This window comes from Siniperca chuatsi, linkage group LG17 (genome assembly GCF_020085105.1).
Source record: "Siniperca chuatsi isolate FFG_IHB_CAS linkage group LG17, ASM2008510v1, whole genome shotgun sequence".
NCBI lineage: Eukaryota > Metazoa > Chordata > Actinopteri > Centrarchiformes > Sinipercidae > Siniperca > Siniperca chuatsi.
In genome coordinates, this window is record NC_058058.1 from 9,939,449 (window position 1) to 9,967,381 (window position 27,933).

At 39.9% G+C, this 27,933-nt stretch overlaps 1 protein-coding gene and 1 long non-coding RNA gene across 7 annotated transcripts in view; one reads left to right on the forward strand and one right to left on the reverse strand.

The window, feature by feature from the left end:
* LOC122864802 (oxysterol-binding protein-related protein 10) overlaps positions 1-27,933 on the forward strand; it is a 97,672-nt gene that overhangs the window by 36,826 nt on the left and 32,913 nt on the right. For 4 of the 6 annotated variants that reach the window (XM_044172485.1, XM_044172480.1, XM_044172483.1 and 1 more), the window contains exons 4-7: positions 2,744-2,812; positions 9,879-10,076; positions 20,497-20,737; positions 27,475-27,605. In XM_044172485.1, coding sequence (XP_044028420.1) covers positions 2,744-2,812; positions 9,879-10,076; positions 20,497-20,737; positions 27,475-27,605 — 639 coding nt within the window. The remainder of the gene's footprint in view (positions 1-2,743; positions 2,813-9,878; positions 10,077-20,496; positions 20,738-27,474; positions 27,606-27,933) is intronic. The other 2 variants (XM_044172482.1, XM_044172481.1) reach the window with 2 other exon arrangements.
* Positions 8,407-14,530, reverse strand: LOC122864807. The gene is made up of 3 exons (XR_006375304.1): positions 14,236-14,530; positions 12,844-13,508; positions 8,407-8,838 (listed from the first exon to the last, which is right to left on the reverse strand). It is a non-coding gene; the product is annotated as an uncharacterized LOC122864807 (long non-coding RNA).

Consider the following 27,933-nt stretch of genomic DNA (forward strand, 5'->3'; position numbering starts at 1 on the left):
TTTTTTTTTCTTTGCCATTTTTCATTTTAAATAGCATAATCTCCCATGAGTCTCATTTAACATTCCCTCTAGAGTTGTAAAGTTGCAGCAAGAATTTTTTTCCAGATGATTCCAGCGCTCTTTCCTCGCTTTCTTTCTCCTGTCATTCTCATCATCTTGGCCTGCTAACTTGTTTTCTCTATGAAGTCTTGCAGCAGCCTCCTGCTGATGCAACTTCTAACATAAGTGTTTACTAACTGGAGATTTATGCTCCACACAAACAAGACATTCGTTTTTACTAAATATTTACACCCAGTAACTGCCAGGTGTAACTGTTGTGTAGCTAACTGATGTAACTGACAAAACATACGTTAGCTTGCTAATACGTTTAGAGTTAAGAGTAGCAGAGCTAATATGAAATATGGTCGACATATCTGACCTGACACTTGATCATAATGCTGTAATTTAAAATAATCTTTTAAAACATTTCACAAAAGCTACACAAAAGACCTTTAATGACAAAACTTTATGCTAATAACATTCGGTTAAATAACATCACTTAGCTAGGTTAGCGTTCGATATTTCTATTCTCATTCCAAACTGCATTAATACTACTAAGGAATGCGTACTTTGTGACTATATGTATCGTCATTTTCTTCCATGTGTTATTCGGGGGTTTCTTTCATTTTCTGACTCCCTTTCACACTCTCCCTGTGAATGAACAAACAGAGTGAGCAAATTCATTCAGTTGCAGACTTTAATAAATGTCATCCAAATAAATGCCATGTCTCTGCAGACAACAAGCAATACTTCCAAATTAATTAAATCTGTCTCTGTGACTTTCTAACTAAGCGCCCTACTCAAAAAGGAAAGTAAATAAATTAAGCATGAAAATAAATAAAAAGTAAGGAAATATAGAAAGAGGTTGAATAAAAAATATATGAGAAAAGCAAAAACATTTAAGAAAAAATAGTCAAGTGAGAAAAGATACAAAAAATGTGCAATAAAAGTGAGGACAGATGCCTTTTAAAATAGAAAAAACAGGACTGGCACCCTTTGCAGAGCTTGGCTTCCACGTGTCATATGTAACTTCTCTTGCTTGTCTAATTCGAGAATATTTTTAGCGCTTCCATTTACAGAAGCGATTTAGGGAAATGTGGCTCCTGTTGCTTTATTTGAGGATGAGAGTGTCGCTAAGTGTCCCTGCTTTCACTGTCCTCTTCATATCTCTGTGTCTGAAAGATTACTGTGTTGGATGTAGCAGTAACTACCTTGATCCACAGCCACTTTTTTTCTTTTTTAATATGGGTTTCATGGATTAATATTTGGGCATGTGCAGTTTTTGGGGGTTTAACGTGGGCTTCAAGGGATTAGTCAATGCATTTGTGTATGTTGTCTGTATCTCGGTGGGATATATCCCCGTTCGCCTGATCCAGTGGAGAATGAGGCTTGTTATAGAGCTCCTTCTGGAGCGACACTGCAGGTTGTGACAGTGTGGAAAAGAACAGTGCATGAAGGAGAGAAATAATCCAGACTGTATTATCTTGTTGGCAAACTTTTGGTATTAAAGTTGATTTTGTACATGGATGCCGTGAAGGCATATTTGTTGTTGGTCTTTCCTGCAGCTATGAATGAACAAGCTGATGTCTGGATGCTTGCAATATGTTTTGAGCTGAGTTTCTAACTTCTGAAGTTCATTTGGTGACTGGTGTATCTTGAAGCAGTGTAAAGTTTAGATTTTATAACACTGATGTTTACTAGTAAACAGCTTATGCAAAAATGCCAGTTGACTTTTCCAGTGTTGTGAAATGTTGCATTCATGTATCTGTTAATTATTGTGACGCACAAAAATGTTACGAAAAATGCATTAGTTACCAGTTTATTACGAATATCTGTACAATCTAAAGCTATTCAACACAACTGACCTGCTATAAATCCGAGCTTTATGAAGCTTATCAAGTTTTGTTTGTATTGACACTGTCAGAGAGGTGTTGAGTCAACGCTGGGGTAAATTTTATGGTTGTACTTAGGGTTTGTTGTATTGCATTGCATTAAATTGAAAGGTGTTTCTACTGTTTTGTCCACCCCATTTATATACATCATATAATCGAGATGGCATTCTGCAAAGATGAGAAAAATGTAAATGTTATAAGCCAAGATGTTTTGCATATTAATTTCTTTAAAACTGGTGATTCTGGCTAAAAGCATAGTGCCCACTGTGTCAAATAGTGGTTATATTTGTTGACTAGTCAGATGAAACTCCCATTGTATAGTCCTGGACTGAAGGAGCTGAATTGCAGGCATGGGATTGTTTTTAGCCTGTATGATATAAAAATCTGCTACGTTTTAACAGTCACTGTCAAAAGAAGACAAATAAGTGTGAATACCTTAGTTATTTTACATAAATCTGTGAGAAATATTGATAATAAACTAACAAACACTGTCAAACTGTGAAAATGGGGAAACCTTATGAGGTTCTCAGGTTTTATTTGCATTAAGTTCTGTTATAATGTACTTCACATGTGTTGAATCCTGTACTGTATATTAGTGCTGTCAGACCTGTCAGTCCAAAATTTCCCATAGGTATTCAATTAGGTTGAGTCTGATGACTGTGAAGGCCATATTATTCACATTATTTTTATACTCATCAAACCATTCAGTGCCTTCCCTCATTCCTTTTATAGAAGCATATGCTTTCGTCATGTTTCTTCTCTAACTTTTCAGGTTTTACCATTAATTTGTCTACATGCGTGTTTGGTTTCAGGTGAGGAAGCTGAAGGGCTCCGATGAACACTTGAGTGTGGAAAGAGCAGGAGTAGGCCAGGAGGTGCTGGTGAGTCCACATCCCTGTGCACCTGAGATGCACTTTACTTCCTGTTTCACAAACATAGTTTCACCTTCAAACATTAGAAAGGACAAGGTACACCCACTTTATTTCCCATGCTGACTACTCTCTGCAAAAACACTCTTTCATGTGTCTTTTTTAAACAATTAAATACTGCAGCCTCATTATGCTACCTCATCGCTGGCTCACTTATTCAACATGTAGCTCTTCACCACTTCAAACTGCTGCACAGCTGGAGTGAGTGGAAGGTCCAATTACTCTGCTCAGCCGTGATGAGAAAAGCAATCAAAAGATGAGAGAAAATTGGATAAGCAAGGAAAAGTGGAAGGAGGAAGGCGGTCTATCTCTCTTTTTTCCTTCTGCCCTGCGGAGCTGAGCCGGTGTTTTGTTCCTGTTCGGTGACTGCGGGGCATTTCCACGGCAGCAGCTGTTATTACTGTACCCACTGTTGTGGTCTAATCCTTCCCTGAGCTGCACTGTCTGCCTCTCAGATCATTATCGCAGCCACTCCGGCGATGAGGCAGCGTTGGAGGCTCAGCTACATCTCTGATAAATGGACTGCTATGGCAGAAAAGGTAGCAGGATTTATTTATTACAAGTAAAAAGGGCAGGGGTTCATTTTCCTCATACATCTTTAGAAGAAACTGAATAAAAGAGTGCTGACACATTTTATCTGTTGATCGATACAGATGCAGTAAATACATTTGTAAAGCTTGGCTTAGGGAGGCTTTTATTTTGAAGTTGATGAGGTAGAAGAATAAATATGAGGTGGAGCATGCTGGTATGCTAGTTTTCTCCTCAGTGTAGATACTTTATATGTGGATAGACATGGATGGTGGACAAAATAGCAGAAACACCTAAAAATATTGTGCAATTCTAAAATTGTATCACAAACTGTAACCTCAAGTTGCCGTGGAGATGAATCACCTTTCTGACACAGCAGAACATTTGAAGCTTCACAATCTCAACTCAATGCCCCATGTTCTGGAGCTTTTGATCATATCACATGATTTTCATCAGCACATGGAGTTAGCAGATAGATTTAAAAATCATGCATGTTTTGGTTCAGGTGTGATCTCTCTCTGTTTATCCTCCCAACACACAAATGAGCAAGGAAACAGCCAGGTTTCCAACGTGAATTTTAACCGAATTTCCAAAAGAAGTCATGATTTATTCGCTAAGTCTAAGTTTCAATTGCACTTCAGCCAAGCATAACAAGTTTTTTGCGATATTTCGAGTTGTTTTCTAATACTTCTGTGTTAAGTGGTTGTGCCGTACCTGCGGCAGCTATGTGTGTATGCTCTGATGCTATGCTATAGGCTATGCTGTAGCTGACGTGCATCTCCTGAAAAATGTAACTACACGTCAGGGCTAGGGCTGCAATGGAGATACCACTTGGGGACCACAAGACCTGTGATTGGTCAGCATGTGTTTTCTCCAACAAGTTTCTGTTGCCAGTAACGATTGTTCGGAGTGAATACAACATGAAGCAAGTTGATAAAAGGCTCTGTTATCTTCTCCTTTTCAGTAACACACACCTAGCAAAGCCATTTCCACTGCAAACCCTCTGCTAGTGACCCCTCGCTCTCTATCACAGTGACTGAAACAACGTGAATATGACAAGTGCACAGAATAGTTACATCAGTAATGAAACAAGATTCATGTTTATTTGGAAAGCTGTAGGAGGCTCACGCAGCTTGCCCTGATATGTTGTTTTGCGTGAGTCCCGTTTCCCCGAATCTCTACAACGGAGGTGGTGAGTGTAAAGTTAGCACGACACATAGAGCCACAATGACCACACAGAACTATGCCAGGTTGAAATAAATAGTGTTGCTATCAGTGAACTCTGACACTGAACTATAAATCAAACCCTGCACCGTAGGTATCGACAGCAGGACTCTGTTATGCCCTCGCGTTAAGTATAAATCCAGCTTGAGGTCGTGTTCTCACACAAATTTCATGTCCTGCTGAAAGATGGTGATGGTGATGACAGACTGGTCACCTGTGTATTGATGACCTACTTTACAGGGAATCATGAGGGGAAAATGCAGCACTGCAACATGTTCAAGGTGACTACTGCAAAAATAGCCTGTAAAGTTATATAATTGCTATTCAGAATCTTATCATTTCCCATTATCATAGGCCCAGTAGCAAATGTTCTGGGGCTTGGTACCGGTCTGTCGTTGGGAAGCAATGGTCCAACTCCATTAGCTGATGAAAACCATGTGATGTGATTGAAAACTCCAGAACAGCTACATTATGGACCTTGAGGTGAGATTGTTTTGTCAACTGCAGTTTCCAAGGTCAAGAATGAACATTGAAACTCAGTTAACAAATCTAGGGCTATTGTGTTTCATCACATGTACCTTGTATATCTTTCCTTTTATAACTAACTGGTGAGGTTTTCATTTCCAGCACCTGCTTTGTCGATAATTTTGGTGGAACTGAGAAGTACATAATCTCTTCAAAGGTAGAGTCAGAATGTTTTCCACTGTATACAAGAAAAACACAGGAATGTATTTTTCTGTCTCTGTGCAGCCACGTTGACAGTGAACATTGTAATTCACTGCATAATGACATAACCACATTGACAGTGTAAGAAAGCTCCTTGCAATAACTCTTTAATGAATGAGTAGACACTCTTATCTCTCTGGCTGGAGCTTTCTATAGATTCTCATTAGGTCCCGTAGGAGTTATCAGAGGTCTCAGCTGGGGGTGTCAGCAAGTTCAGCAAGTCAGCAGCAGTGGTTGCTGTTCTGGTCGCTGCTTTCAAAGTCTAACTTTAGTGTTCCTGGTTTCAGTTATATCCCATAAAGAGGAAACAAGTCATTCTTGCTTCTGCACAGGTTGTGAAAGCATCATCAGGTGTTTTATTTATTTTATTTTAGACAGTATAGATAGAGCTTTTTCTGTTAGAGTGCTGAGAAAACTGTGCATAGAAGGATGTGACAAAAATGTACAACATAATTCTATCCAGTACAACAACACAGAGCCGTAGCCAGGATTTTAGAAATACTAGATAAGTCATGAGTCCAAATTCCCCTAGCAGAACTACACCCACCTAACATATTTTAATAGCTAGTTAGGCACTTCAGACAAACTTTACACACATCTGGACCTCCACCCGTTATATACACAACCTCCACCCAAACAATTAACAGCTATACTGCTGTTATTTAGACTCAATTTAGACTTTTTTATTTTTTATTTTTGAAGGTAACACACAAATTCCCAGAAATATGACATGAGGACATGACCTCAGTGTCCACAATGGTAGCTACAACACCATAAACTATGGCCTCAAAATTGAGCATTTAGTTGAATTAACACTTCTGTCTTAACTAATATTAAGGAGTAGTGACTTCTACAATGATTTCACATGCTGGTATATCAAAGAGGTGTGGTTTTAGAGCTTGCTGCAGGTGGAGATACATGCTCAGTCATGCAGGTTATCAAGCTGATTAGCAGCCTGATAAATAGGCCAGTAACCATGTGTATGTGTCCGCTGTGAAGCTGCAACTACACACACACACACTCACAAACTCCTGACAGGAAGGGCACAAAGAGTCAAGCTGTGGACTTTGAGTTGGACTGGTGATGTTGTTTACGTTCTGCTTGAATAAAGGCTCCTGCCTGCTGGTGTGTTTGAAAACCAGGAAATAAAATCCCTTAAAATAATTTTATTTGCATTGACTTCAATGAAAAACTTTGCATACCAAGGTCTAAGTGCTGTTTAATGTCTAGAGGCTTTTCCCAATAATGAACTTTTAGGCCTGAAACAGACTAAATCTTATTAATATTTACTATTCTCAATTGATAATTTCATACTAACAGTATTTGTGTATATGTGTTCCATACTATTTCCATACCCTCTAACCAAGGTTATTACTGAATAGGTAATTGTGTGTAATTAGCATGGCTCCCTGTAGTGTAGAAAATGACAGGTCAGCAGCTGACCGTTGTACCCACCATCTACCCACGCTGCCTCACACTGGGCCAAGTCCGCCCACGGTCGAGTGACAGCAGAGCACCTGTGAAGCAGCTAGCACCAGGACTTTATTATACCCCTGAGCTGGGTCTGTCAGGCACATCCTGCCTTTTATGTAAGATTACACCTGGAGTCCCAATCATGGTTCTAAATTTACCAAGGCTGCGGTTGTATGGCCTTAAATTTATATCATGACTATATTTTCAAATTTGGATTGTAAGGGTAGACATCACAGCCATAGTGGTGATCTCCTTTGGTGTCTGTATTGCAGTGTTACTCTATTAAAGTGCTAAAATTGTGACATAATTATTGTTACAATATATTTCATGTACTTTTTGACATATTTAATTGAACTCTGCTGTGTGTTAGCATGGTGGGTGATGGTGACTCCAACATAAAGCTGAAGGAAATCTGTTTTTCATCAGTTTTGGCTGTCTCTTGAGTCCTTAAAGTCTTATGTTCTTAAAAACAAGTGAAACAATCTGTCTCTGCAGTGTGACTATTTTCTTCTCTTTACTTTTTTCCAGTGTAAATAAATTTGGTTCCTTTAAACCAAGTTTATTTTTGCTTCTTTTTTGGCCAAATACTGGATACCTTGATATCTTCAGGTCTCTAAAAATCCTTTAAATAAAACGATGTGAGAACGAAAACTGCTCATGTCCACACTAAACCAGAACCTAAACATCGATTTTTTTTTTTTTTTTTCAAGGGGTCACAAGCCAAAAATATTGGGAAACACTGCCTTAGGTGATGTGTATTTACCCTATTTCTGATAGATCTTTAGTTTGACCATTTAAGGTCCAATTTAGGAATCTTTAGTATGTTCCTCACACCTTTGCTCTATACTTTCCTGCATCTTCCTTCCATCACTGCCCCTCCTTTCCTTTTCCCCTTTGAGTTTTATTGGTCTGACATCTTCTTTCCGTTCTACTTTATTGAAATGCTGGGGGCTCTGTGCCAGTTTTTGGAGCAGAAAACCTCAGTGTGTCAATCTGTTTGCACTCCTGAAATGCTGTTCCTTTTCTGCTTACTCACGGCTCGTGGCTTAGCCTTGCACAATACGACAGTGTTCGCTTTCCTGTAAGCTGATTATTTCCTGTTAAAATGATTACACAAGAACCTACCTACTATACTGTAACTCCTTCTATTTAGTGTTTGGATGCATCTAATCACAAGGAAAATGTTCTTACAGTCATTTTAATATGATTTCTTTTTCTCAAAATGTGGTGTTTTTGCATGTAGTTTTATTCTCTAAAAACTACTCACAGGAGCAGAATAACAAGCAGTTATTCCCTCGTGTATGTGACTTTATATGTTACAACAGCATGTTTGTCGTAGGTTTGATTTCCTGGATTACCGCAGAGCGAAGGCTGGGTGTTTCCTTCTCAGTGAGCAGTGTTCTGGGGTTGAAGTTGTTTATTTGATCTGTTTTATTTTCACTGCTGCAGTGACCAGACCTCTGTGCTCTTCTGAGGGATAAATCTCTGGTGCCTTCTCTCCGTGCGCTGCTGTAAACTACAATAATGGAGAGTAAAGACAGAAGAGAGAGATACTGTTCTGACATCGCTGCCTGTGTGAGCACAGAGGTCAGCGAACTGAAGAGACAAGAGTCACAGAGGGGAAGCGAAGGAGGCATCAAAATTAAGAATGTGATATGATTGTAGCTTTGGCACAGAGATCAACAAAACAACTAAAGAGATGGCTACCTTTTTATAAAACACAGTCAGACTTTTATTATTAATAATAATGCATTTAGTAATCCAAAACACTTTGAACGCAAAGAGCAACAGAGTATGACAAACTCACACACACAGATACAGGCACGTGAATTGAATGAATAAATTAATTAAATCCGAATACATAAACATTAAATTAAACATGCTCAACAGTCATTTTTCAAACAAAAATGCCAAACATTCACATATTGCAGCTTCTCCAGCGTGAGGATTTGCTGCTTTTTTCCCACAGGTTTTTGAATGACTGTCCTGCTGTGAAAAATGAATGTTGGTGTAGGGTTGATGGGCCCCTGTAGACAGAAAGAAAAGAAAGAGCATATTTGTAATTTTACTGTGTTACTGTGAAATGTTTGAGATATTGGCATTTGGAGTGAAATGAAATTAAATAGGCGAATTTACACAGTACAGGAACTTTGTCTTCTCTTGTAATAGAGAATTTTTCTCCTTGTAATCTGAGAAGCAAAGACTCAGACACACAGATACAAAGAAAATGCATCTAGGCTAAAACTGAAAAGTTGCAGTTTTGTCAACCTCTGACTAATAGATAATAGCTAATAGCCAGTTCTTTGTTTACACAACATTTATAGGCTACACGTTGTATGTAACTTTGAGTAAGTTACTCATGTAAAGTTTGTAAAATGGGGAAAAACCAAATAGCATCCAGCTTTACTGGCTTACAGGTATGGCTAATGTTAGCTGCCATTAATGTTAGCCAAGCTACTGTGAAAAAATCTGAGACTGAGAGAAGGGATAGACTACTCATGGAGCTCTTTCTACATTACTATATGGACCATATGCTGCTTGGTGACCCAAGCAGCATATTTTATTTAAATTTCTTTAACATTACTTGAGCTTGAAAGTTAAGATTAGTTAGAAGTTTAACTAAGTTCTTCAGTTAGACTTAGAAGTTAAGGCTAACTGTTTGCTTTAACATTTAACTGAAATAACTGGCACACGTGCGCATAATTTGATTCAGTCGTGTGTCTTATTTAGCTTAGTACTAAAGAAACGGAGACGGTTAAAGTGCAAGAGATGTCTAAATAAAAAAAGAGCGCTACCAATTTGCGTTGGCTAAAAATTGGATTATCGCAGATTGCATAGGCACAGTGCTGTTCTAAAAGAACCCCATAAACATAAAACGTTCTATTTTCTGTACAAATCTAATCTTGAATCCTTTTGTGGCAAAAGTTCATTTGATTTGGTGAATAGATCCCTGGCATTCCTTACGCTCGTTGTATCTCTTCCTTTACATTATCATGCTCCTTTCACATTTAAATTCCCACACAACTCTGTCTCTCTCCCTTTCTGTGTCATCCCCTGCTTCCCCCAGGGCTCCTCATCCTCTGGTCGGACCCGTAGCTTCTCCCTCCTCCCCCACCTAACCCCATCTTCATCCCCGGGTTCTCAGAGGCACCTGAGCCACACGGCCTCACCCAGCAACATCGTAACCATCACCCACCACAAATCTCCGGCTGCAGCTCGGCGGGCCAAGAGTCAGTACCCAGGAAGGCTGCTGGAGGTCAAAGAGGTGGGTGTCAAAAGGCATAACAAAATTTTAACGCTTGGCCCCCGAGACTTCATATTCAAAGCAGACGCATCATGGCCGTGGTTTTTATGGTTTTGCCTTTTTATAAGAGGTTGCACAGAAAGGGAGTAAGCAAGTGGAGACAGATTTACCAAGACAGCATGGTCATCAGTTATGATAACATCGAACTCACCGAAGTCATTACTGAGATCTGGGAACACGGTGATGTAGCTACAACAAAGTCCAACTGGACTAAAATGATCAGACAGGTTGTAAACAAGCTAACAGGTTAGTCAGATTATCTAAACCACCTCCTGTCTATACCATCTGTGGTATGGTAGATCAAAATTCAGGTGAGGGTCATGTGAACGATGGGGGTAGCCGGGCTAGCTTACCACTTGCGAGCTAATCTGCTAGCATGTTAACTGCTGGCTATGCGAGCTGCAATGTATATACTGTAGTCCACACTGGCTGCGGGTTTGACAATGTTTTATGCATTTTTTAATGTTACAATGGTTATATTTCAGTACGAATTGATATTTGAAAATAATTTTTTTTTTTGTCTTTCTACTACAACTACAACATTCATCTGTTTCCTGTTCATTATCTGATATTCTACCAGCTAGATTTTTTTTTGGTGTCCCACACAGACCCAAGGATTTGAGGGAATTCTGTGATAATAGAACAGTAATACCGAAAAGTTTTTAAAGTCATGAATATTCATGAAGGGTATATATTTTGAAGGAGGTTGGCTTGCTACACGTCTTTAGTTTGTTTTTCTCATTCTTACATTTGAACATTTTTGCATTGATAACATTCAAATCACAGTGAGGTGATTTATTTGTCAAAACTTTATAAGGTGAATGAATAAAAATACGCAACATGTTGATTAATAAGCTGATTATACATTTTTCAAGGACATTATACGTAATGCGGTTCTTCTTCTTCTCTGAATAACTGCCTACAGTACAAATAGACAACTTAGCAAGGCTACAGAAAACTAGCTTACTAACACCTTCGGCTTTCAGTTTGTCTGTCATCATGTGACAAGTGGTCCCTTGAGTCTCCCAAGTTTGGATAACATGTTTGGATACTGTTACTGTTCAACTTTTCCAAATAAGTTTGGCTAACCTGCGGGTTTGTTTAAAACCTGTATAATGATTTGCCTGCTGGATGTTGCTGCATTCCCAGATCTTAGCAATTAACTTGGTGTTGTTATTACCAAAAGGAATGATGTACAAAATAAGACCTAAGTTGTAATGAACTGGATTTATCTTTAAAAAAAATAATCCCTCAGATATTAGAGTCAAACAAAGTTTTCTGTTTAAACAGAAAAGACTTTAACCTTGCATAAAGCCCATCCAAGAAAAGTTTGTCCTTTGGACCAAACTCCAAAAGCTGCACTGTATTTTCCGTGGCCTTTGTCCTGAGAGCCTCTACACTGGTCTCAGGTGGGACACTGGTGCAGTGAGTTCAGCAGATATTTCTGGCTTGCTGGCAGGCTCAACACTGATTGCGGTGTGCTCAGTCTTTTCTGTAAGTTCAGCTTAGTTTGCATTTTTATGGTATATATCAATACTGATTAACATGGTGGGTGACAGAGAGAAGAGCTGCCGAAGCATATGTTGTTGAATCAGGGTCAGCGTGGTGAGTGTGTGCAGTAGTCAACATGAGATGTAAAAGTGTCAGTATGTGCAAAGAAGATAAACAGTGAAGGTGATGAACTAGGAAAAGTAACAGCAAGCTCGCTCATGTGGAACGTAATATTCCTGACTGTGTTGTCTTGCTAATCCCTGAATGTGTACATGTTAATAGTTTTTACTGCTATTTCCATAAGAGTTGAAGTTTACAGACCTGCACATCCTGAGTTAATTACAAACCCCTCCACTTGAAATTTCCAATCAGTTTTTGATTTCGTTTGAAGTTCAAATCCTCATTAATTCTCTCCGCTAGTCACCAGACCTGTCAGTTCTGGTTACCACTTCGTACTCATCTGCTACATCTCCATACACCCAGCACAGTCATTCACTTCTCTGCTTATCTTTCAAGAGAAGATAGTTTCCCCCCGTCTCTTCTTAATAGCCTGTCTGCAGTTGGTTTATAGTGATTAATTGCAAGAGATTAGGCCTGAAGTTGGGTTTTGCGAAGTGAAAATGATAAAGACATGATGAAGACATGATTGTATGCCTTGCTGGCAAACTATAGAGCAATTAGCTCCAGCATTTTTGCTTTCACCCTTTTGTTTAGAAATTAAATGTGCTTTTTGGATCGTTGCCAGACAGCTGTGCATCTGGCCGCTGGATTATGGAGATAAGATGACTTAGCAGTTTGAAAGGAAGAAGAAACATGGACAAGGAGAGACAAGAGGCTTTCTAAATGTAAAACACTTATTCCCATATAAAGTGTTGGTACAGAGGAGAAAAATAGAAGCTGACAGGGAAGAGGTTATGTCATGGAAAATGTTGTTTGACAAAATACTTTCTGACTTGTTTTTGTCCTTGAGCTATTTAGGTGTAAGTTGTTCAACTGCAGAAACATAAATTGCATATGAATTGTATTCCCTTTATTATACATAATATCAGTGCCTTTAGTTACTCATTCAGACCAAAAGTTTGAAAAGCAAATTTGATTCCACAGGTTGAAAAAATGTTAAATGTTAAAATTACATTTCTATTTAGAGCTGCTATAATCAATATTTTTATGTTTGTTTTTACGATGGATCAAATAACAATGTGTATGTGAAAGTTGTTGCTCGTAGTGCCGAACCCACTGAGAATTATCACTTGACTCTGCAGTTCCCCTCAGCTCTGTAGTGTTTCAGCATCTTTCAGCTCGTTGTTTTGGTTTTACGGCGCACAACCGTACTGTTGTGATTCAGTCTTACTGCTTTCATCAGCAGGCAGCTGTTTTCAGCAAAAAAGCTCTGAAAATCTGTAAAGCAGACAGACAAAGTTAGCGACTAGCTGGTGAACATAGTGGAGGATTTAGTAGCTAAAGAGCCAGATATTTCCCTCAGGAGTGGGAAGAGACTAAAACAACTTAAGAGAGTGAATATTGCACATTCACATTCAGGATAACACAAAAACACGACAATTGAAGGCTAATGATGCTCTATGTCTGCTTGATGTGTAAATAGGCAACTGTTTGCTAACACGTTTGACATTTCAACTTAAAAGGTGATATGTCAGTGTTGTATTAACAGCTTGTTTTTGTCAATGCAGGTTTAATGGTTAGAAGGTAATTTTCATTCAACATTGACAAAATGCAAACTTGTAACTGGATAACGCTACATCTCTGAAAGGAAAATATTGAAAAATGAATTTGATTATATTTGAATCCGGTTTTGTTTGCATCAATGTTTACTATCTTGCAGTCTTCGTCTTCTTCTCTGCCTTTGCTGGCACACTGCTGTGTTTCTTGGCACATTTCCGCCACCTGTAGAGACAGTCAGTGGAATAGTGTGAAATCATTGGCAAGAATGTGTATTGCGCCACCCACGTGCGCATGCATGACACAAACAAAACAGGGACCCGCTCATAAACAAACATCTCCATAGCACTACTAGAGGTCAAAAACTCCACAGGTTGCCTTTAAATTGCTTGTTTTGTCTGATTAACAGTCTGAATATTAATAGATATCCAAATTACAATGATTTTAAATGGACAAAAGCAGCACATCCCCACATTTGAAAAGCTAGAATGTTTGCCATTTTTGGTGGATAGATGACACATTTTCTGTGATTAATTGTTTGAGCACTACTCACCCATATGTATATCATTTTCACCTTTAGTTGTTATTTATTGTTCATAGAAACTCTGAGCACATTGTTTGACCTTGTTGCTCATTTGAAGGTTACAGGGATTAGAAGACAATCTTTCACCGGTAGCTATCTGATCCTATCTCCAGAATAACAAAGACGACTCTCATTTACTGTCTGTCTTAAAGTGGGACAAAGCAGCTTTGTATGGTGTCTGCCAATTAGGGCGTTCTAAAACACTACAGGAAAAAAAAAACACTGCTTGCCTAATAACCATCATGTAATTGAAACCTCACAGTAGGATCTGAGCACCTTGTATCGCTGTATCTCCTCTCCTAAATCTGAAACAGTAGGGAGTAGACTGCGGAGCCATTAGCTAAACTGTATTAAAAACTTGGCATTTACCTCATTGGTTCATCTGGTTCCTCTGCTTGTCATTCTGATGACACTGTTGGAGGAGCATCTATATTACATGCAAAGAGCTTTCTTTCTTGCCTTCTTGCTCATTGAAGATCTGGCTGGCTTCAAGTTGTTAAATTCCCCATTCAGATGCGCCACGCTGTGTGTCTGCCTCGTCTCGCTAAGAATATCTCTTCTAAGTGATTCACTCTGTGACAGAAAGAGAGCAACTAGCGATCATTGTGAGTGAAGAATCATTTCTCACCTCTCAGGATCAGAGTCTGTCTCCTCAAGTGAACCTGGGACAGTTTGAGTAAATACTGAGCAGATGGTGTAATCATTAGGCAAAACAAACACTTCTTTGGTGCTTGTGTTTTCTCTACGGATGGAGAAATCAAGGCCCTCTGTGATGTGTGATTCATTTTCTGTTCAGCTTCACACTCTTTTGGTCCAGAAGAATTGGGTTGCTGCTTCCTGTGACCTGATTCATATCTGCCGTCATTTAGCTTCTCTCTTCGTCTCTCTTTATGTCCACAATTCCTTTTCAGCCTCCAACTGCCTTCCCTCCCTCCTCATGTCGTTCGTTATTCTCCTTCCTTTATTCATTACAGGCCCATAAACTTGTCTGACAGGTTTGGCACAGGGCCGGGGGATGCTGGAGTCAACGGTAAATGCAACGATTTATGCACCACTGTACGCAGTAGAGACCTGAAAGCTGCTGCATGCTGATTATCAGTGGATTTATGGTAGAAACAGCGGCATCTGGGATGTTGTGTTGTACAGATGCATACAACTTTGGCTCTTTTTCAAACAGTCATGGAGGGAAAGTGGTCTTCGCACCCCAGTTAATCTCCACATGATCTGCCTCCTCAGCTCTGCCCTGTTGATCCCTGTCTCGCCAGCACTCACTGAACCATCCTCACACCAGGCAGGAGACTCAAAGATACAGTGTGAGCTCAGCAGCAGCAGCAGCACAGAGTTGGGGTTCTGCCAGTGCATGATTGTTGTTGTGTAATAGGATTAAAGTGTCCACTGCTTACCTGGCTCAAAGGCTCTCCTTGTCAGGTAAATGTCCATGTCTTTCAAACTCTATGCCCCCAGTTTGTAACACAGGCTTTCTGCAAAAAAAAGAAAAGTAGTCTTCATGCCCAAACAAGCCAAAATAACCCTTATGACATCATCAGGGTTATTGGTCGGCTCCCTCCAGAGCCAGAGAAGATACAGTTTTCTCTGTATACTTTGACTGTATTTTGTTTGTGTATATTTAGATTATATATTGTATATGATGCATATTTTATATCGTTGCTCAGGATATCTTGTTGTGTGTGTGTTTGTTAGTGCATCTATATTGTACCTCTGCATTTTAACTGAGACGTAAATGACCACATGAATTTCCCCTTGGGAAGTTGATCCAGGTTCAACTTTTTAGCAATTTTTTCCCCCGGAGCTCTTTGCTTCAACACCCCCACTGTGCCTATGCAGTGGTCTCATTGAAATGAATTAAGGGGCTGTTTTTTGTTCACACAGTCTATTGCCTTTACTTTTAAAGTAATGCTGTGTTTATGTCATATGGGATGGATAGTAGAGATGGGAAAGATTCCCGTGTTAATGACTTGTGAGCAGTCACATCATCTGACAAGTGAAATGGTGAGGGTTAAAAACACTGATTGACAATATAGCACTACTGAATTTGGGTTTAATTACCTTGAATGACAGACTTTGGTCCATGTTTGTTTGCTTTTCAGGTACTTTCATATTATGAAGCGCCAAGTTGGATACATCTGAATTATGTCGTTATTACAATGATGTGATGCTGACGTGAACACTATTTACACATTGGAACCTGGACAGTGAAGGTGGCATTACCCTACAAAAAATAGTTTTGTAAAAACATACTGTGTTTTTGTATGTTTGAATATAGTAGTATGTGCGTATGTTTTGTATCTGCATGACATATACAAAATACATGCCGCACCAAACTGCCATATAGTATGCATAGTTTGAAATCTAAATGATATATATTTATATGAATGACTATAAATGTGTATTTTAACATATGATTCTTAGATATTTTTTTTTATTAAGTGTGACCTTGAGGTCTGATTTCTAAAATATTTTTGAGATAAGAGCCATCTAAGTTTTTCAGATATTATTATGATACATTTCAGGTTGTAACATTTTTACAAAATAAATACGTAGCATCTTACCCTGATATCTCTGAAAGGTTGCATTAAAGTACCAATATATTGGTGAGGTCCTGGGCTGAATGTTCAGGCCATTGTCATGCTGTCACCTCCCTCCCATCCATCTGTCCATCCATGCATGCATGTGTCTTTCCTCTGAATGTGTGACGGTGGGAGTCAGACCACATTACCATCTCTCGTCAGCCAGCTTGTCACGGCTGATGTGATCTCATCAAACGCCTCGACTCTCGGTGCAGCAGCACCACTGGGCACTTACACCGCTGCGGCAGGGCTGGATCACTAGGGTTAGGCTATTTCTGGAAGCATCACTGGTCCTGTTGGTTCAAGAGAGCTCTGTGTGTGTGTGTGTGTGTGTGTGTGTGTGTGTGTGTGTGTGTGTGTGGGGGGGGAGCTGCCATTACTGTAATCTTACTGACTTAGATTGTAGCAGAGGTCTGCTGCAATGTTCATGTCCAACTGTGTAACCCATTTATAAACCAAATTACTGAGAGCAACATTATTTAAAAACTCAAGCTTAGTTTTTGTCCATATATATATGAATGTGTGTATATATATACGTGTGTGTATGTGTATGTATGTATGTATATGTGTGTGTGTGTGTGTACCAGTTTTCTTTATACACCCAGTGCAATATTTTCTGTTTTTTCCTCTGATGTCCTTTGGCTGCTCTGCCTCAACTCTCTGTGATTTATGGAGTTTCCTGATGGACAGATAGCTTTAAAGTTTAACTGCTGCTAACTGTAACATTAGCTGCCATTAGCAGCTAGTGGTCCTTTCATTTTAGCTGACTCCGCCTGGACCGGGCAGTGTAGTTGTTTACACCGCTAGCACAGGAGCTTAGGTCCGCCGGGAGGAGGAGCTTTTCAGGCCCGGGCTCTGAGCTCCCAGTCCGGGCAGAGTCAACTAGCTACTAGCCCTAGGTGCACGGCTGACAGAGCTAACGGTAACTACTATGGTTAGCTGTTACTTTAGCAACAAGTAAAGCCATCTCTCCATTACAAAACTAACTAACTTTCTTTTACAACCAAAAAATAACTTTCTGCGAGACATACTGAACTACCTCCAAAATCTTTGAACAAAAAGCGGTCAATGACAGACTGAGCTAGCGGATGGATGGGCGCATCCTTTTACTTTGTGGGCGAGCTGTGCCTGGAGCAGATCATGAGCGCAGATGAGCTTTTTTTTCTTTACTGACAAAATAATTATACAAACAGTATAAAAAAATTAATGTTAACACAGACAGACAGTTTAGAAATGTTATAGAGCATCTTTGATACAGATGAGCGCAGATGGCCAATCAACACGACATCCGAGTCAGGTCAGCTCAGCACGAAAGTAGAAAAAAACATTGGAAACTTGGCAGTCTGACGCATGAGCTTTTTGCTCACAGGGATTACTTTTACATACATTTAGCTCATTATTTGAAACTTTGGCCATGTTTAATATGAACATCTGACATTATAACATGACAGAAAATAAGGAAAAGCATAATAGGTCCCCTTTAAGTGTCTTGCTTAGTATGTATCTTGGTCACAAATATTATCATTAATGGATTATTTAAAACTCTCAAATATCCTTATTTGTCTAAAAAAATCCAGTATTGGTCAGGCTGTACTGTGAATTTAATTTGTGATCAGTTTTCATGACGGAAAAGTTATCAAAACATCTGTAGAAACTTGTGCAACATAATCCACATCTCTGCTGTCCATCCATATTCTCAGTGTTTTAAAATAATATTTTCACCAGAAATGGCTACAATAAATTGCTTCTCTCTCAATTGTCATTCAACACACCCTTAGCCTTATGGTTGTGTAGATTGGTTAACGTAGGAGCAAAAAGTGCTCTTACGTGCTTTTGAGAATTACGCTCAAGAATTGTTAACCATGATATCTTGATGATGAAGAACTTTGTCACAATGTAGAATAGAAAGGCAATAAATCATTATATCCAGCCCTTTATGACCTCATAAAGTGCAGTAAAAGTGTGTCCATCATGAATGGGAAAACATCTGTCTTGAGGGTTTTAGCTGAAAAAAACGAAATGCCTGTGTGAAATGAACACCGCACGTCCTGATTATTTGAAGGGCACTGTGAAAATGATATGGTATCAGCATGCTGAACACTAAGAATCTATTTATAACAAGCATTGGAGACAAAAATTTGAGCTCCATCTGCGTGAGGAATTCAACATCCGACCCGAGTAAATAGTTAAATAATTGGACAAGCTGTGTGCTTCATAAAAAAACTACTTTACATGAATGTCTATGCCACATATAACACCACCGCAACAGCTCTCAGTGACTCCAAAATAGCTCTGTGTAGTGATGGGGGGAGACAGATGTGCCATTGAAGTGCGTGCGGAGGACGAGTGTGTGTGAAGCCATACAATATTAATGAATACAACATTTCCAGGCTGATAAACAACCCAGATTCATTAGCCTCGAGAGAAGCTTATTACCCGCTAGCGAGTACCGACTTTGTCTTCTTCCTTTTGTGATACATTTAGACTCCGATAGGTGAGTCATACAGAAATAATTCTCAGTAAGAACTCTTCTGTGTGTCTGTAGGAGCATAGGGGAGAACTTTTCTTGTTTGAAGAGTTTTAGCAGTTTCTTTTTTGGCACTGCCGTCTTGGAGCAGATGGTTGCGTGGATCAGTTGTTGCCTATAGTCAAGACTGAGGTGACACCACTAGAATTAACTAGAAGTTTTATCACTTCCTACGCACAAGTAGAACAGTATAGATGTATGGGATGGTGGAAGATATATTGCCACATTCACATTTGTTTCTTTCATGCGTGTATCCAGATTCTTGTTTGTGTTAAAGGGCAACCTATCCATACAACCTCTCAATTCTGTCCTGTCTTAGTCATATGACTAATTCAAAATGATTTGCTAACATTCAAAGACATTGTATGTCATTTCCCAAAATGTAAATAGAAATTCACATTTATATTGAGATGTCCTTAATGATCAATAACCAGCTTAAAAACATCCCATAATGTAAATCTTATCACAATAAAACACCAGCTTACCACTAATTAGGTCTGCAATTCACGAGTCAACGGTGAAAATGGACATTTTGGGTTGAAGCTGGAGTTATTCTGTTTTTATTATTGTCAACAAATCCCATGAAAAGACCAAAATCAACTATGAACTGTGGCACTCAGCCTCAAGCACATTGGTTCCTACTGAAGATATTTAAACAGCCACAAATCTATAGTTTCATTATCTTAAAGAGGCCAAATGATTTCCAAAAACAGCTGGGCGCTTTAGTTTTTAGTAAATGTATTCAAAGAGGAGTAAATGGTGCATTTGTTGGGGACTGTTTTCAGATGCGGATTAATACACGTTTGGTGCAATACTGAATATTTAGGACATGGGATTGACTCAAAATAATCTACAGTGCCCATGTTCATTGCAATGAAGGAACCTGTCACTAAGTGCAACTGTGTGGCTCACTGATGTGTTTTTAATAGTTTCTGGACAACAATGAAGGTCAGTAATAAGCTATATAATGTTGGTTTTGGTGTTTTCACAGGATCAAGAAAGGGAATGGGAAAAATACAAAATACCTCCAGCCATATCCTTTAAAGGCAAATACATGTAATTACCCATTGAAGTTCTTGTTCCTTAAAGTGAATAAATAAAAATAGAATAGCAAACATCAGGAAAGAGTAGTAGGGTGTATTGAGGGGTTTTCCTGCCAATGTACAGTGGGAGTTAAAGGAAGAGTTTCTTTTACATTAAATTATATACTGTAATTTACTCACCGGTAGTGATAGTGATTTTGTTGAAATTTTGTTTTTAATGTTGCATTGTGGCCTAAAATATTGTCTGGTAAGGCTGGCTGAGAGATGCAGTTACAGGACTCATTGCCTCAGCTAATATACATCCGTATCCACGCCGCTACCTGTAAGTAACATATACCATATTATGTGAAAAAAATCCGATCTATCTCTTTAAATCAATGGCTCACTAGTAATTTGAGTAAAGTGACTGTTGATTATGTATTTTAACTATTGACTATGTATTTTAACGCTGCACATCACTGTTGTCCCCCAGGTGATGTCCCAAGCAGAGGGCCAACAGAAGAACCTGGTCCAGTCCATTGACTCTCTACCCACCAAAGGCCCTCTCTCCTGTCTGGACCAGGACCTTCTGCTGCTCAAAGCCACATCGGCCGCCACACTAAGCTGCCTGGGAGAGTGCCTGAATATCCTCCAACACACCCAGAGCCACAGCCAGGCACCACCTCAGTCCCAGGCCTCTGAGCGCAACCACTCTACCCACGGAGCCCCCTCCGGTGAGTCCGCCCCGGGCCCCGTTCCAGTGCTGCTACTGGAGCCCCCGACCCCTCCATCTCCCCCATCCCTCTTGTCTTTCCGGTCCCCTCTTCCAGAGCCCAGCACAAGCGGCAAGGGCCAGCTGGGGCAGCTGGACTGTGGCTCTTGTCCCTGCCTGATGGGTACCATGAACTTCAATGTTTGTAGTAAATGTTGCTGAATGTTGCATTTGTGTGTTAAATTGTTTATTTTGTTCCATTTATGTTTTTTTGTCATAGTTTGTAGTTAGTTGTAGTGTTGTTCTGTGTTGTTTTCCATTCATTATTGTGTCTCTTCAATGTCGTCGGTTGCATTCAATGCCAAGAGTACAAGCTTGATTGGGAAGTGTGTATGAATTTACTGTCAGTCTTGTTTACAGAATCCCTGAAAGCATTTCAGATTGTCTCCCAACATGCATGTCAGAAAAAATCAGGGTTTATGTGTGAATGATTAAACCTAAATATAATGACTAATACTATGCACTTTTTAAATCTCCTCAAGGGATTAAGTCTTTGCCAAAGGAATCCACACTGGTGCCTAAAATGTCAGACATCTGCCATGTTTAACCCTCTATGTGCCAGATCACTATGGATCCAATAAAGTTGTTTCGACTTAAACCATTTGCAGCCTGAGGGTGGTTCTATTGGCATAACACCAAGGATTAGGATTAGGGAACCGTTCCTAAAGGTGGAAGGTAGACCCCAAATGCAGGATAAAAATAGAATCTGTTAAGATAATCCATCAAACCTTGTGGACTAATCCTATTTTCACAAGTACAGTGGATGGATATGTATAATCCATTTACAGTCTCCAAGTTGCTATACAACAGCAGCACCATATATGTTTTCTCCAGGAAAGAGGAGTAGAGCTGATTTAAAGTAATACTCCACTGAACATCTATTGAATACCAAACACTCACTGCCTGTAGGCTTGAAAGGTGCCTCTGAAAATTTGTAGCTTGCTCCTTTTGTGGAAAATGGCAGATGTAGACAGTTTGGATTCACAGCAGTTACAATGGATCCCAATGGCCATTCATAAATTAAGTAAAAAATATATGCTTTAATGTGCCTCAACTCTCGGTTGCCCATAGAAATTTCCTGCAGCATAATCCACTTCTCTGCTTTTGACAAAACAATCTCACCTCAAGTCCATTAAATAGCTGTTCTGGACCAGTCATGGAAATGTAGATGTTCAAAATGGACTTGTACTTAATGGTACTACCAAACGGCTAATAGAGCACTAAATGTGCTACTTCTGTGTCGCACTATTGCCTCCTCATAGTTCCAAAGCTTTGCCGGAAGTAGTGTTTTTAGCTATTTATTGGAAAAACAACGATTGATTGAAGTATACTGAAGAAGTGGATTATGCTGTTGGAGTTATTTGGGAAGTTTCTGTGGATGTTTTTGATGCTGTTCCATAAGGATAATGATCGAAAAAATTAAATCACGAATACAAGCAGCAGAAATTTGTTTCCTTTGCAAGGTGGCTGAGCTCACCCTAATAAAGGTGTGTTAACACAGAAAGTGACGCAGATTTGACCGCTGGACCTTCGTGTTTGTTCACCCCAAACAGCCAATTTACCAACTGTACAGATCTTAGCGTAAGCTTTCTAGTAGCAAACTCTGTGTGTGTGTGTGTGTGTGTGTGGGAGATCAACCTCTGAATGATCTCAGAACTCACCAGGAACTTCAGTTCTCTCTTCTATTTCCCTCCAGTCTTTCTCCTTTTTTCTTCTTGTTTCTGTTCGTTTATGAAGCAGACTCATAAATCCCTGGGATAAGCGTGGCTGCTTCTGCACCTCAGTTCTCGCTGCCCTATGCTGATTGTGTCCATTCCTACCTACTCTGGTCTTTCCTTTGATTTTTCATGCGTTCGTGCTGCCTCTAAAATTCACTTCACTTTCTGTCTGAACACACCTTTTAGAGATAGCATGAGGAGCTCAATCATCTGCAAGGAACTGAGTGTAGCACAACTGCTCCTTCTCATTGAAAGGAGTCATTTGAGGTGGTTTTGGCATCTGATTCAAATGCCTCCTAGCTGCCTCTCTGTGGAGGTATTCCAGGCATGTCCAACTGGGACGAGAACCTGGGGCAGACCCAGGAGATGCTGAAGGGGTGAGATATACCATCTAGCTTGGGAGCACTTTGGGATCCCCCAGGAACAGCTGAAGGACAAGGCTAGGGAGAAAGATGTATGGGCTACCTTGCATAACCTGCTGCCACCACGTCCCAAACCCGGATAAGCAGTGGAAAATGGATGGATGGTTTTGACGCATGTTTATGTCTTGACTTCTTGGTACCCATTGGAATCCATTGTAACTACTGTGAATCGAAACTGACGACAGTTGCCATCTTTTAAGCTCTACAGGTACATGTTTTTGGTGGAGTATTTAAGCCAAGAAGTTGTGGTTCAGCTCCATCTATGACTTCAGGAAGGTTTTTTGGGGTCTGGGTTTGGGTGGGTGCCGGATCCCAGCAAATCTGCTGGTCCTCACAGTTTGTTGGTCTTCTCTTTGCGCCAACAGTCACCCTGCCCTGTACCTGTTCATCAGACAGGGGGTGGTGTGGAGTGGGACCACCGGGCCGCAAGTACAAACCTCTTTCCTTCCGCTGCCTGGCTGATAAGTCCTGTGGGGGTCCAGCTGCTCCCCGCTTCCGGCATGTACCCCCCACACCTCAGTGAGGAGTTTTTTGTTAGGATCCTCGGTTTTGCTGAGTGATTGGTAGTGTGGCTCACTGGCATGGGCAGCATCCAGATTTGATGTAGCTGACAAAGGGAGTGGCTGGCTGGTCGGTTGGTTGGTTGAATGGTTTTGTTGTGCCCACACAGAAAAGCTTTGCGACTGCATGGGCAAGATAACTCTTTGGTAAAGAGCCGAGCATGAGGTTGGACTGAGTTTGGCTGGCACGTTAGTCCCTCCAGGCTCCTATTAGTACAAAACCAGAGCAGCTTGTTTGAGTCATCTCTAGTAATCGCAAGGAACTTGAAGGATCTTTGTAAACTCCCACCAAAAACCTGCCAGTCACAAACCAGACAGCATATTATCAGCTGATGTCACAGAGGATCTTTGCTGCTCGCTCTAGCTCTTTTTGGATCCCCCTTTCCCTTCCCTCTCTCACTACCATAAAGAGCTTGAAGCCCAACCTTCTGTCTCTTTCACCCTCACACGCAGAACATTTTCCTTTAAGGAAATTAAAATCCATAAAGGAAATAATTTACTTTGCAAACTAGTCCCCTTGCAGCTTAACATAAAGACAGAAACAGAAAATTGAACATTTCTAACAGAAGAGGGACAAGAGGAACATAAGAGTAAGAGGGTAAGAGTTGGATGTGAAAAGCATCACAAAGTCTGAATCAAAGTCACAACCCAGAAATGGAAGGTAAAGCCACTGGAAACATCTACTGCATGAATGTTTCTCTCCACTGTTTGATCTGCGACAGCCTTTTGATTCACCTGCATGCCTCTATCCAATGGCCCAGACAGCCCCCCTGCTCACTGAGTGTTTCTACTTCTGGTGCTTCATTGTGACATCTCAGAGAAAGTATATGTATCTGTCATAAATTGTGTTTGTAAACCAGATACTTCAAATTATTACCAGCATAAATGCATGAACTATTTCTAGAAATGTTTCCCCTGAAACACTATCTTGAAATTAAGTCTCAGGAACCTATTAACCTCCAAATGAGAATGACCTTTTAAAATAATTTAATTTTCACTGTATTTACAACTCACTCACATCTCACTCAGAGCCACCCCTGCTCATGTTTCCAAGGTATAGGAGTCCAGTATTGTAGGAGGAGGTTCACTAACACTTTTCAGGTTCCTGTCAAAACTGTCAGTTGACCAAAGCAGAGGCCTGGCCTGAGGGCTATTTCAGCACATTTTATTGAAACAGACTCGCCTCAGGCTCACCAGCATGTCGACCTGTGTCAGCACAGCTTGCTTCTCACTAATGGATATCAAAGAACGCTCTCTTGGTGCATTACACTTTTAACCCAATTTGAGTGTTGGGACTGGAGATGAGAAGGGCCTGTGGTACCGCTCCATTAACAGTACTTTGAAATGGGATCTACTACTGTGATGTATTTAAGAAGCTTTTAAATGAGGAAACTTGCAGCTTGGTTTTCTGATGAGTCTGTTCATACAGGAAACACAAAATATGATAAGTGCAATAGCCCAGCATTACATACTTATTTGTTGTAGCACAATGTTAGAAGGCTGTCAAAGGTGGTGACTGAATTTTCATGTTTGTTTTTGAGCCTGTAGTTTGTAGTGTTGTTATGCAGATATCCGGTGAGGAGACTTTGTCAGTGTTGTAACCATTGGTTCCTCTGAAGTAATGCAGTTTTCCTGTTTGGCATAAATCATTAGACTTTTTACCTTACCCCATAATGTAAAGTTGTAACTTAAGGACTTGTAATCCAGGCTGAGGCTACTTTAAAATGAGTAATTGCTAGATGTAGTGCAGAGTGATATGATTAAAATCAATATGACAATATTGAAAATTTAATCTTATAATTTATCTTCATAATATTTGTATATCACAATATGGCAAATGTATTCAAAATCAAATGTAAAATAATCAAATTGATGTTCCGAAACATTCATTTGGACAGCAGAATTATAATATATATATATATATTGAATTATTATATATATAAAACAATAATTCAATATGTTCATATCTTCCTAATATAATACCACTGAAAGTTGCTATTTTTCTAACTTTTTTCCCAATGTAATACTGTATAACTCGTGTAGCTACTTTTTAATTTACAGTCGTAGTTGCCTGAAATTTTAACCATGCTAGCTAGCGTCACTTCTTTAGAGATGTCGGTCTGCCGGTTGGTTGATCGGTCCAACGCTTTTGTCCAGACTGAAATATCTCAACAACTATTGGATAGATTGCCATGAATTTTGTACAGATATTCATCGTCCCCAGAGGAGGAAGCCTACTGACTTGGTGATCCCCTGACGACTTTTCCTCTAGTACCACAAGCAGGTTAAAGTTTTCACTTATCCTGTGCAATATCTCAACATACTTGATGGATTGGCACACATTTTAGTACAGACATTCATGGTCACCAGAGGATGAATCCCAATAACTTTTAATCCAAAACTTTTGTTTATGACCAAATACCTGCAAAACTGAAATTCCCATTAGCCTCACATGGACATTGTTTAGTGCTAATTAGCAAATGTTAGCATTCTATCATAGTAAACTAAGATGTTGAACATGGTTAACATTATACCTTTTTAACATAGCATGTTAACATTGTCATTGTGAGCATGTTAGCATGCTGACGTTAGCCTATAGCTCAAAGCACGACTGTGCTGTAGTAGCCTCACAGAGCCGCAGTAGACTCTTAGGCTGTATTCACACCAAAATCAGGCGTTGTGGCAATTAGTGCAGGGTTGTGCAGCGGTGTGGGAGTGTCACTACATGGCCCATTTGTGTGCCTTGTGTGCTGATTGTAGCACAAGTAGATATACTAACCAGAAATCCCAACTTGAAGAGTAATACAACACCAAGCGACTGCACAGCTATTAATGTCTTTGTACTCCCTCATGGCAGGGTTGTACAGCTCTGGAAATGTCATCACGGCAGCGATCAGTCTCTCTGCCATCTTCACAGTTGCTCAGTAAACAGAGGAATGCTACATGGTAAACAAGGTTCTTCTTCCCGTGGGGTTCTTCTGGTCTGATCGGCGGCTTACATGATTGGCCACCCCAGCGCGACGTCGGGGTGCGTTTCTCCAAAAGTTGATTCTGTGTCAACTCTTCACTGCAGGGCCGCTGCGTTTTTTTCGGCAACCCCTGCGGTCCCCACTGCTACAGCCTAAACGCACTACCCACATTCAAATGAATGGGAGGACTGCGTTTTCGTCGCAATGCGTGATTTGGTGTGAATACAGCCTTAGTCTTGTTGGTGCATCATTCACAAACTTTTGTAATGTGGTCAGACGGAAAGTCTCAAAAAATGATGATGATGTTTTCCAAATATAGAAAAACAGCACAAGCAAAGAGGAATAGTTGTAATGTAACCCCCACAACACTGACTGAAATACATTAATAGGGATTTTGCTCATGGCTTCAAAAAAAACCATCAATTAGAATCATCACCTGTGACATTCGATCCCCTGTAGGTGAAGACACTAGATTACTTTCAGATTATGTATTGATTTTTAAATGCCTATACAACTGCAGTAACTGACATGTAATTGTTTCAAGACTCAGTTACAGCATGAGACAGACTGTACAGGATGTAGATTTATAATAGTTCTGCGGAACATTTTATTGTTTGTGGCCCGGAGTCAAAATGAATCATCATTCTATTAATGTCTGTATGACCTGAGTCAATACAACAGGCCAGGACATAACAATGAACAAATATTCAATTCAAACAGACACACACAAGCACACACAAAATTTCCTGACGTGTAGTCTCTGTCAATCACACACCCTCAGTTCAGTACCATTTATGAGAACCTTAATATTGAATGTCAGAAATAAGTAGGATATAGATTGTGATATGAGTTTTCTCCCTAGTCACTCTTTGATTCTTCTTCTTATCAATTTCATTCAACCCTAAATCAAGCATTAATACACATAAATCAACAGTACAAATCACATAGTAGTAAATCCCAAGCATCTCCTCCTCACTGTTGTTCACTAAAAGCCGGCAGTCGGCTCTGACACTACCTTGTCATTTTTCAGATGGTGTTCCTGTGTGGACTGTACCAAAGTCGCCCTCAGGGGAGCTGTTGAAGAACGGAGGTCTGACTCCTCTACGATCAGCCGAGCCCTCCCCGGCCCTCAGGAAAAGGAGTCTGTCCCATGGTGCTGAGGTGAGAAACATTACGTCATATTATCAAATATCACCTCTGTCTTCTGTCTTGCTCTACTTCCTTCCCCTGTTGTCTTGGTCTTAGAGATCAAGTATGCGTCTTAATTATTAGTCTATCAAGGATGCCCCTGAGAGCATTTAATCACACTGGGAAAGTCTTTTTTTGTTTCTCAGTCTTAGCCTTGTTAACAAACCTGCTGATGGTTTTACCCGAACACACAATATTATGCATATTATGTATGTTTTACTTACTGCTAACATTTTTGAAGTACATTTTTAGATTGATTTCCTGTTTTCCAGGTAGCCATTGTTAAAATTTCTTTAGCACA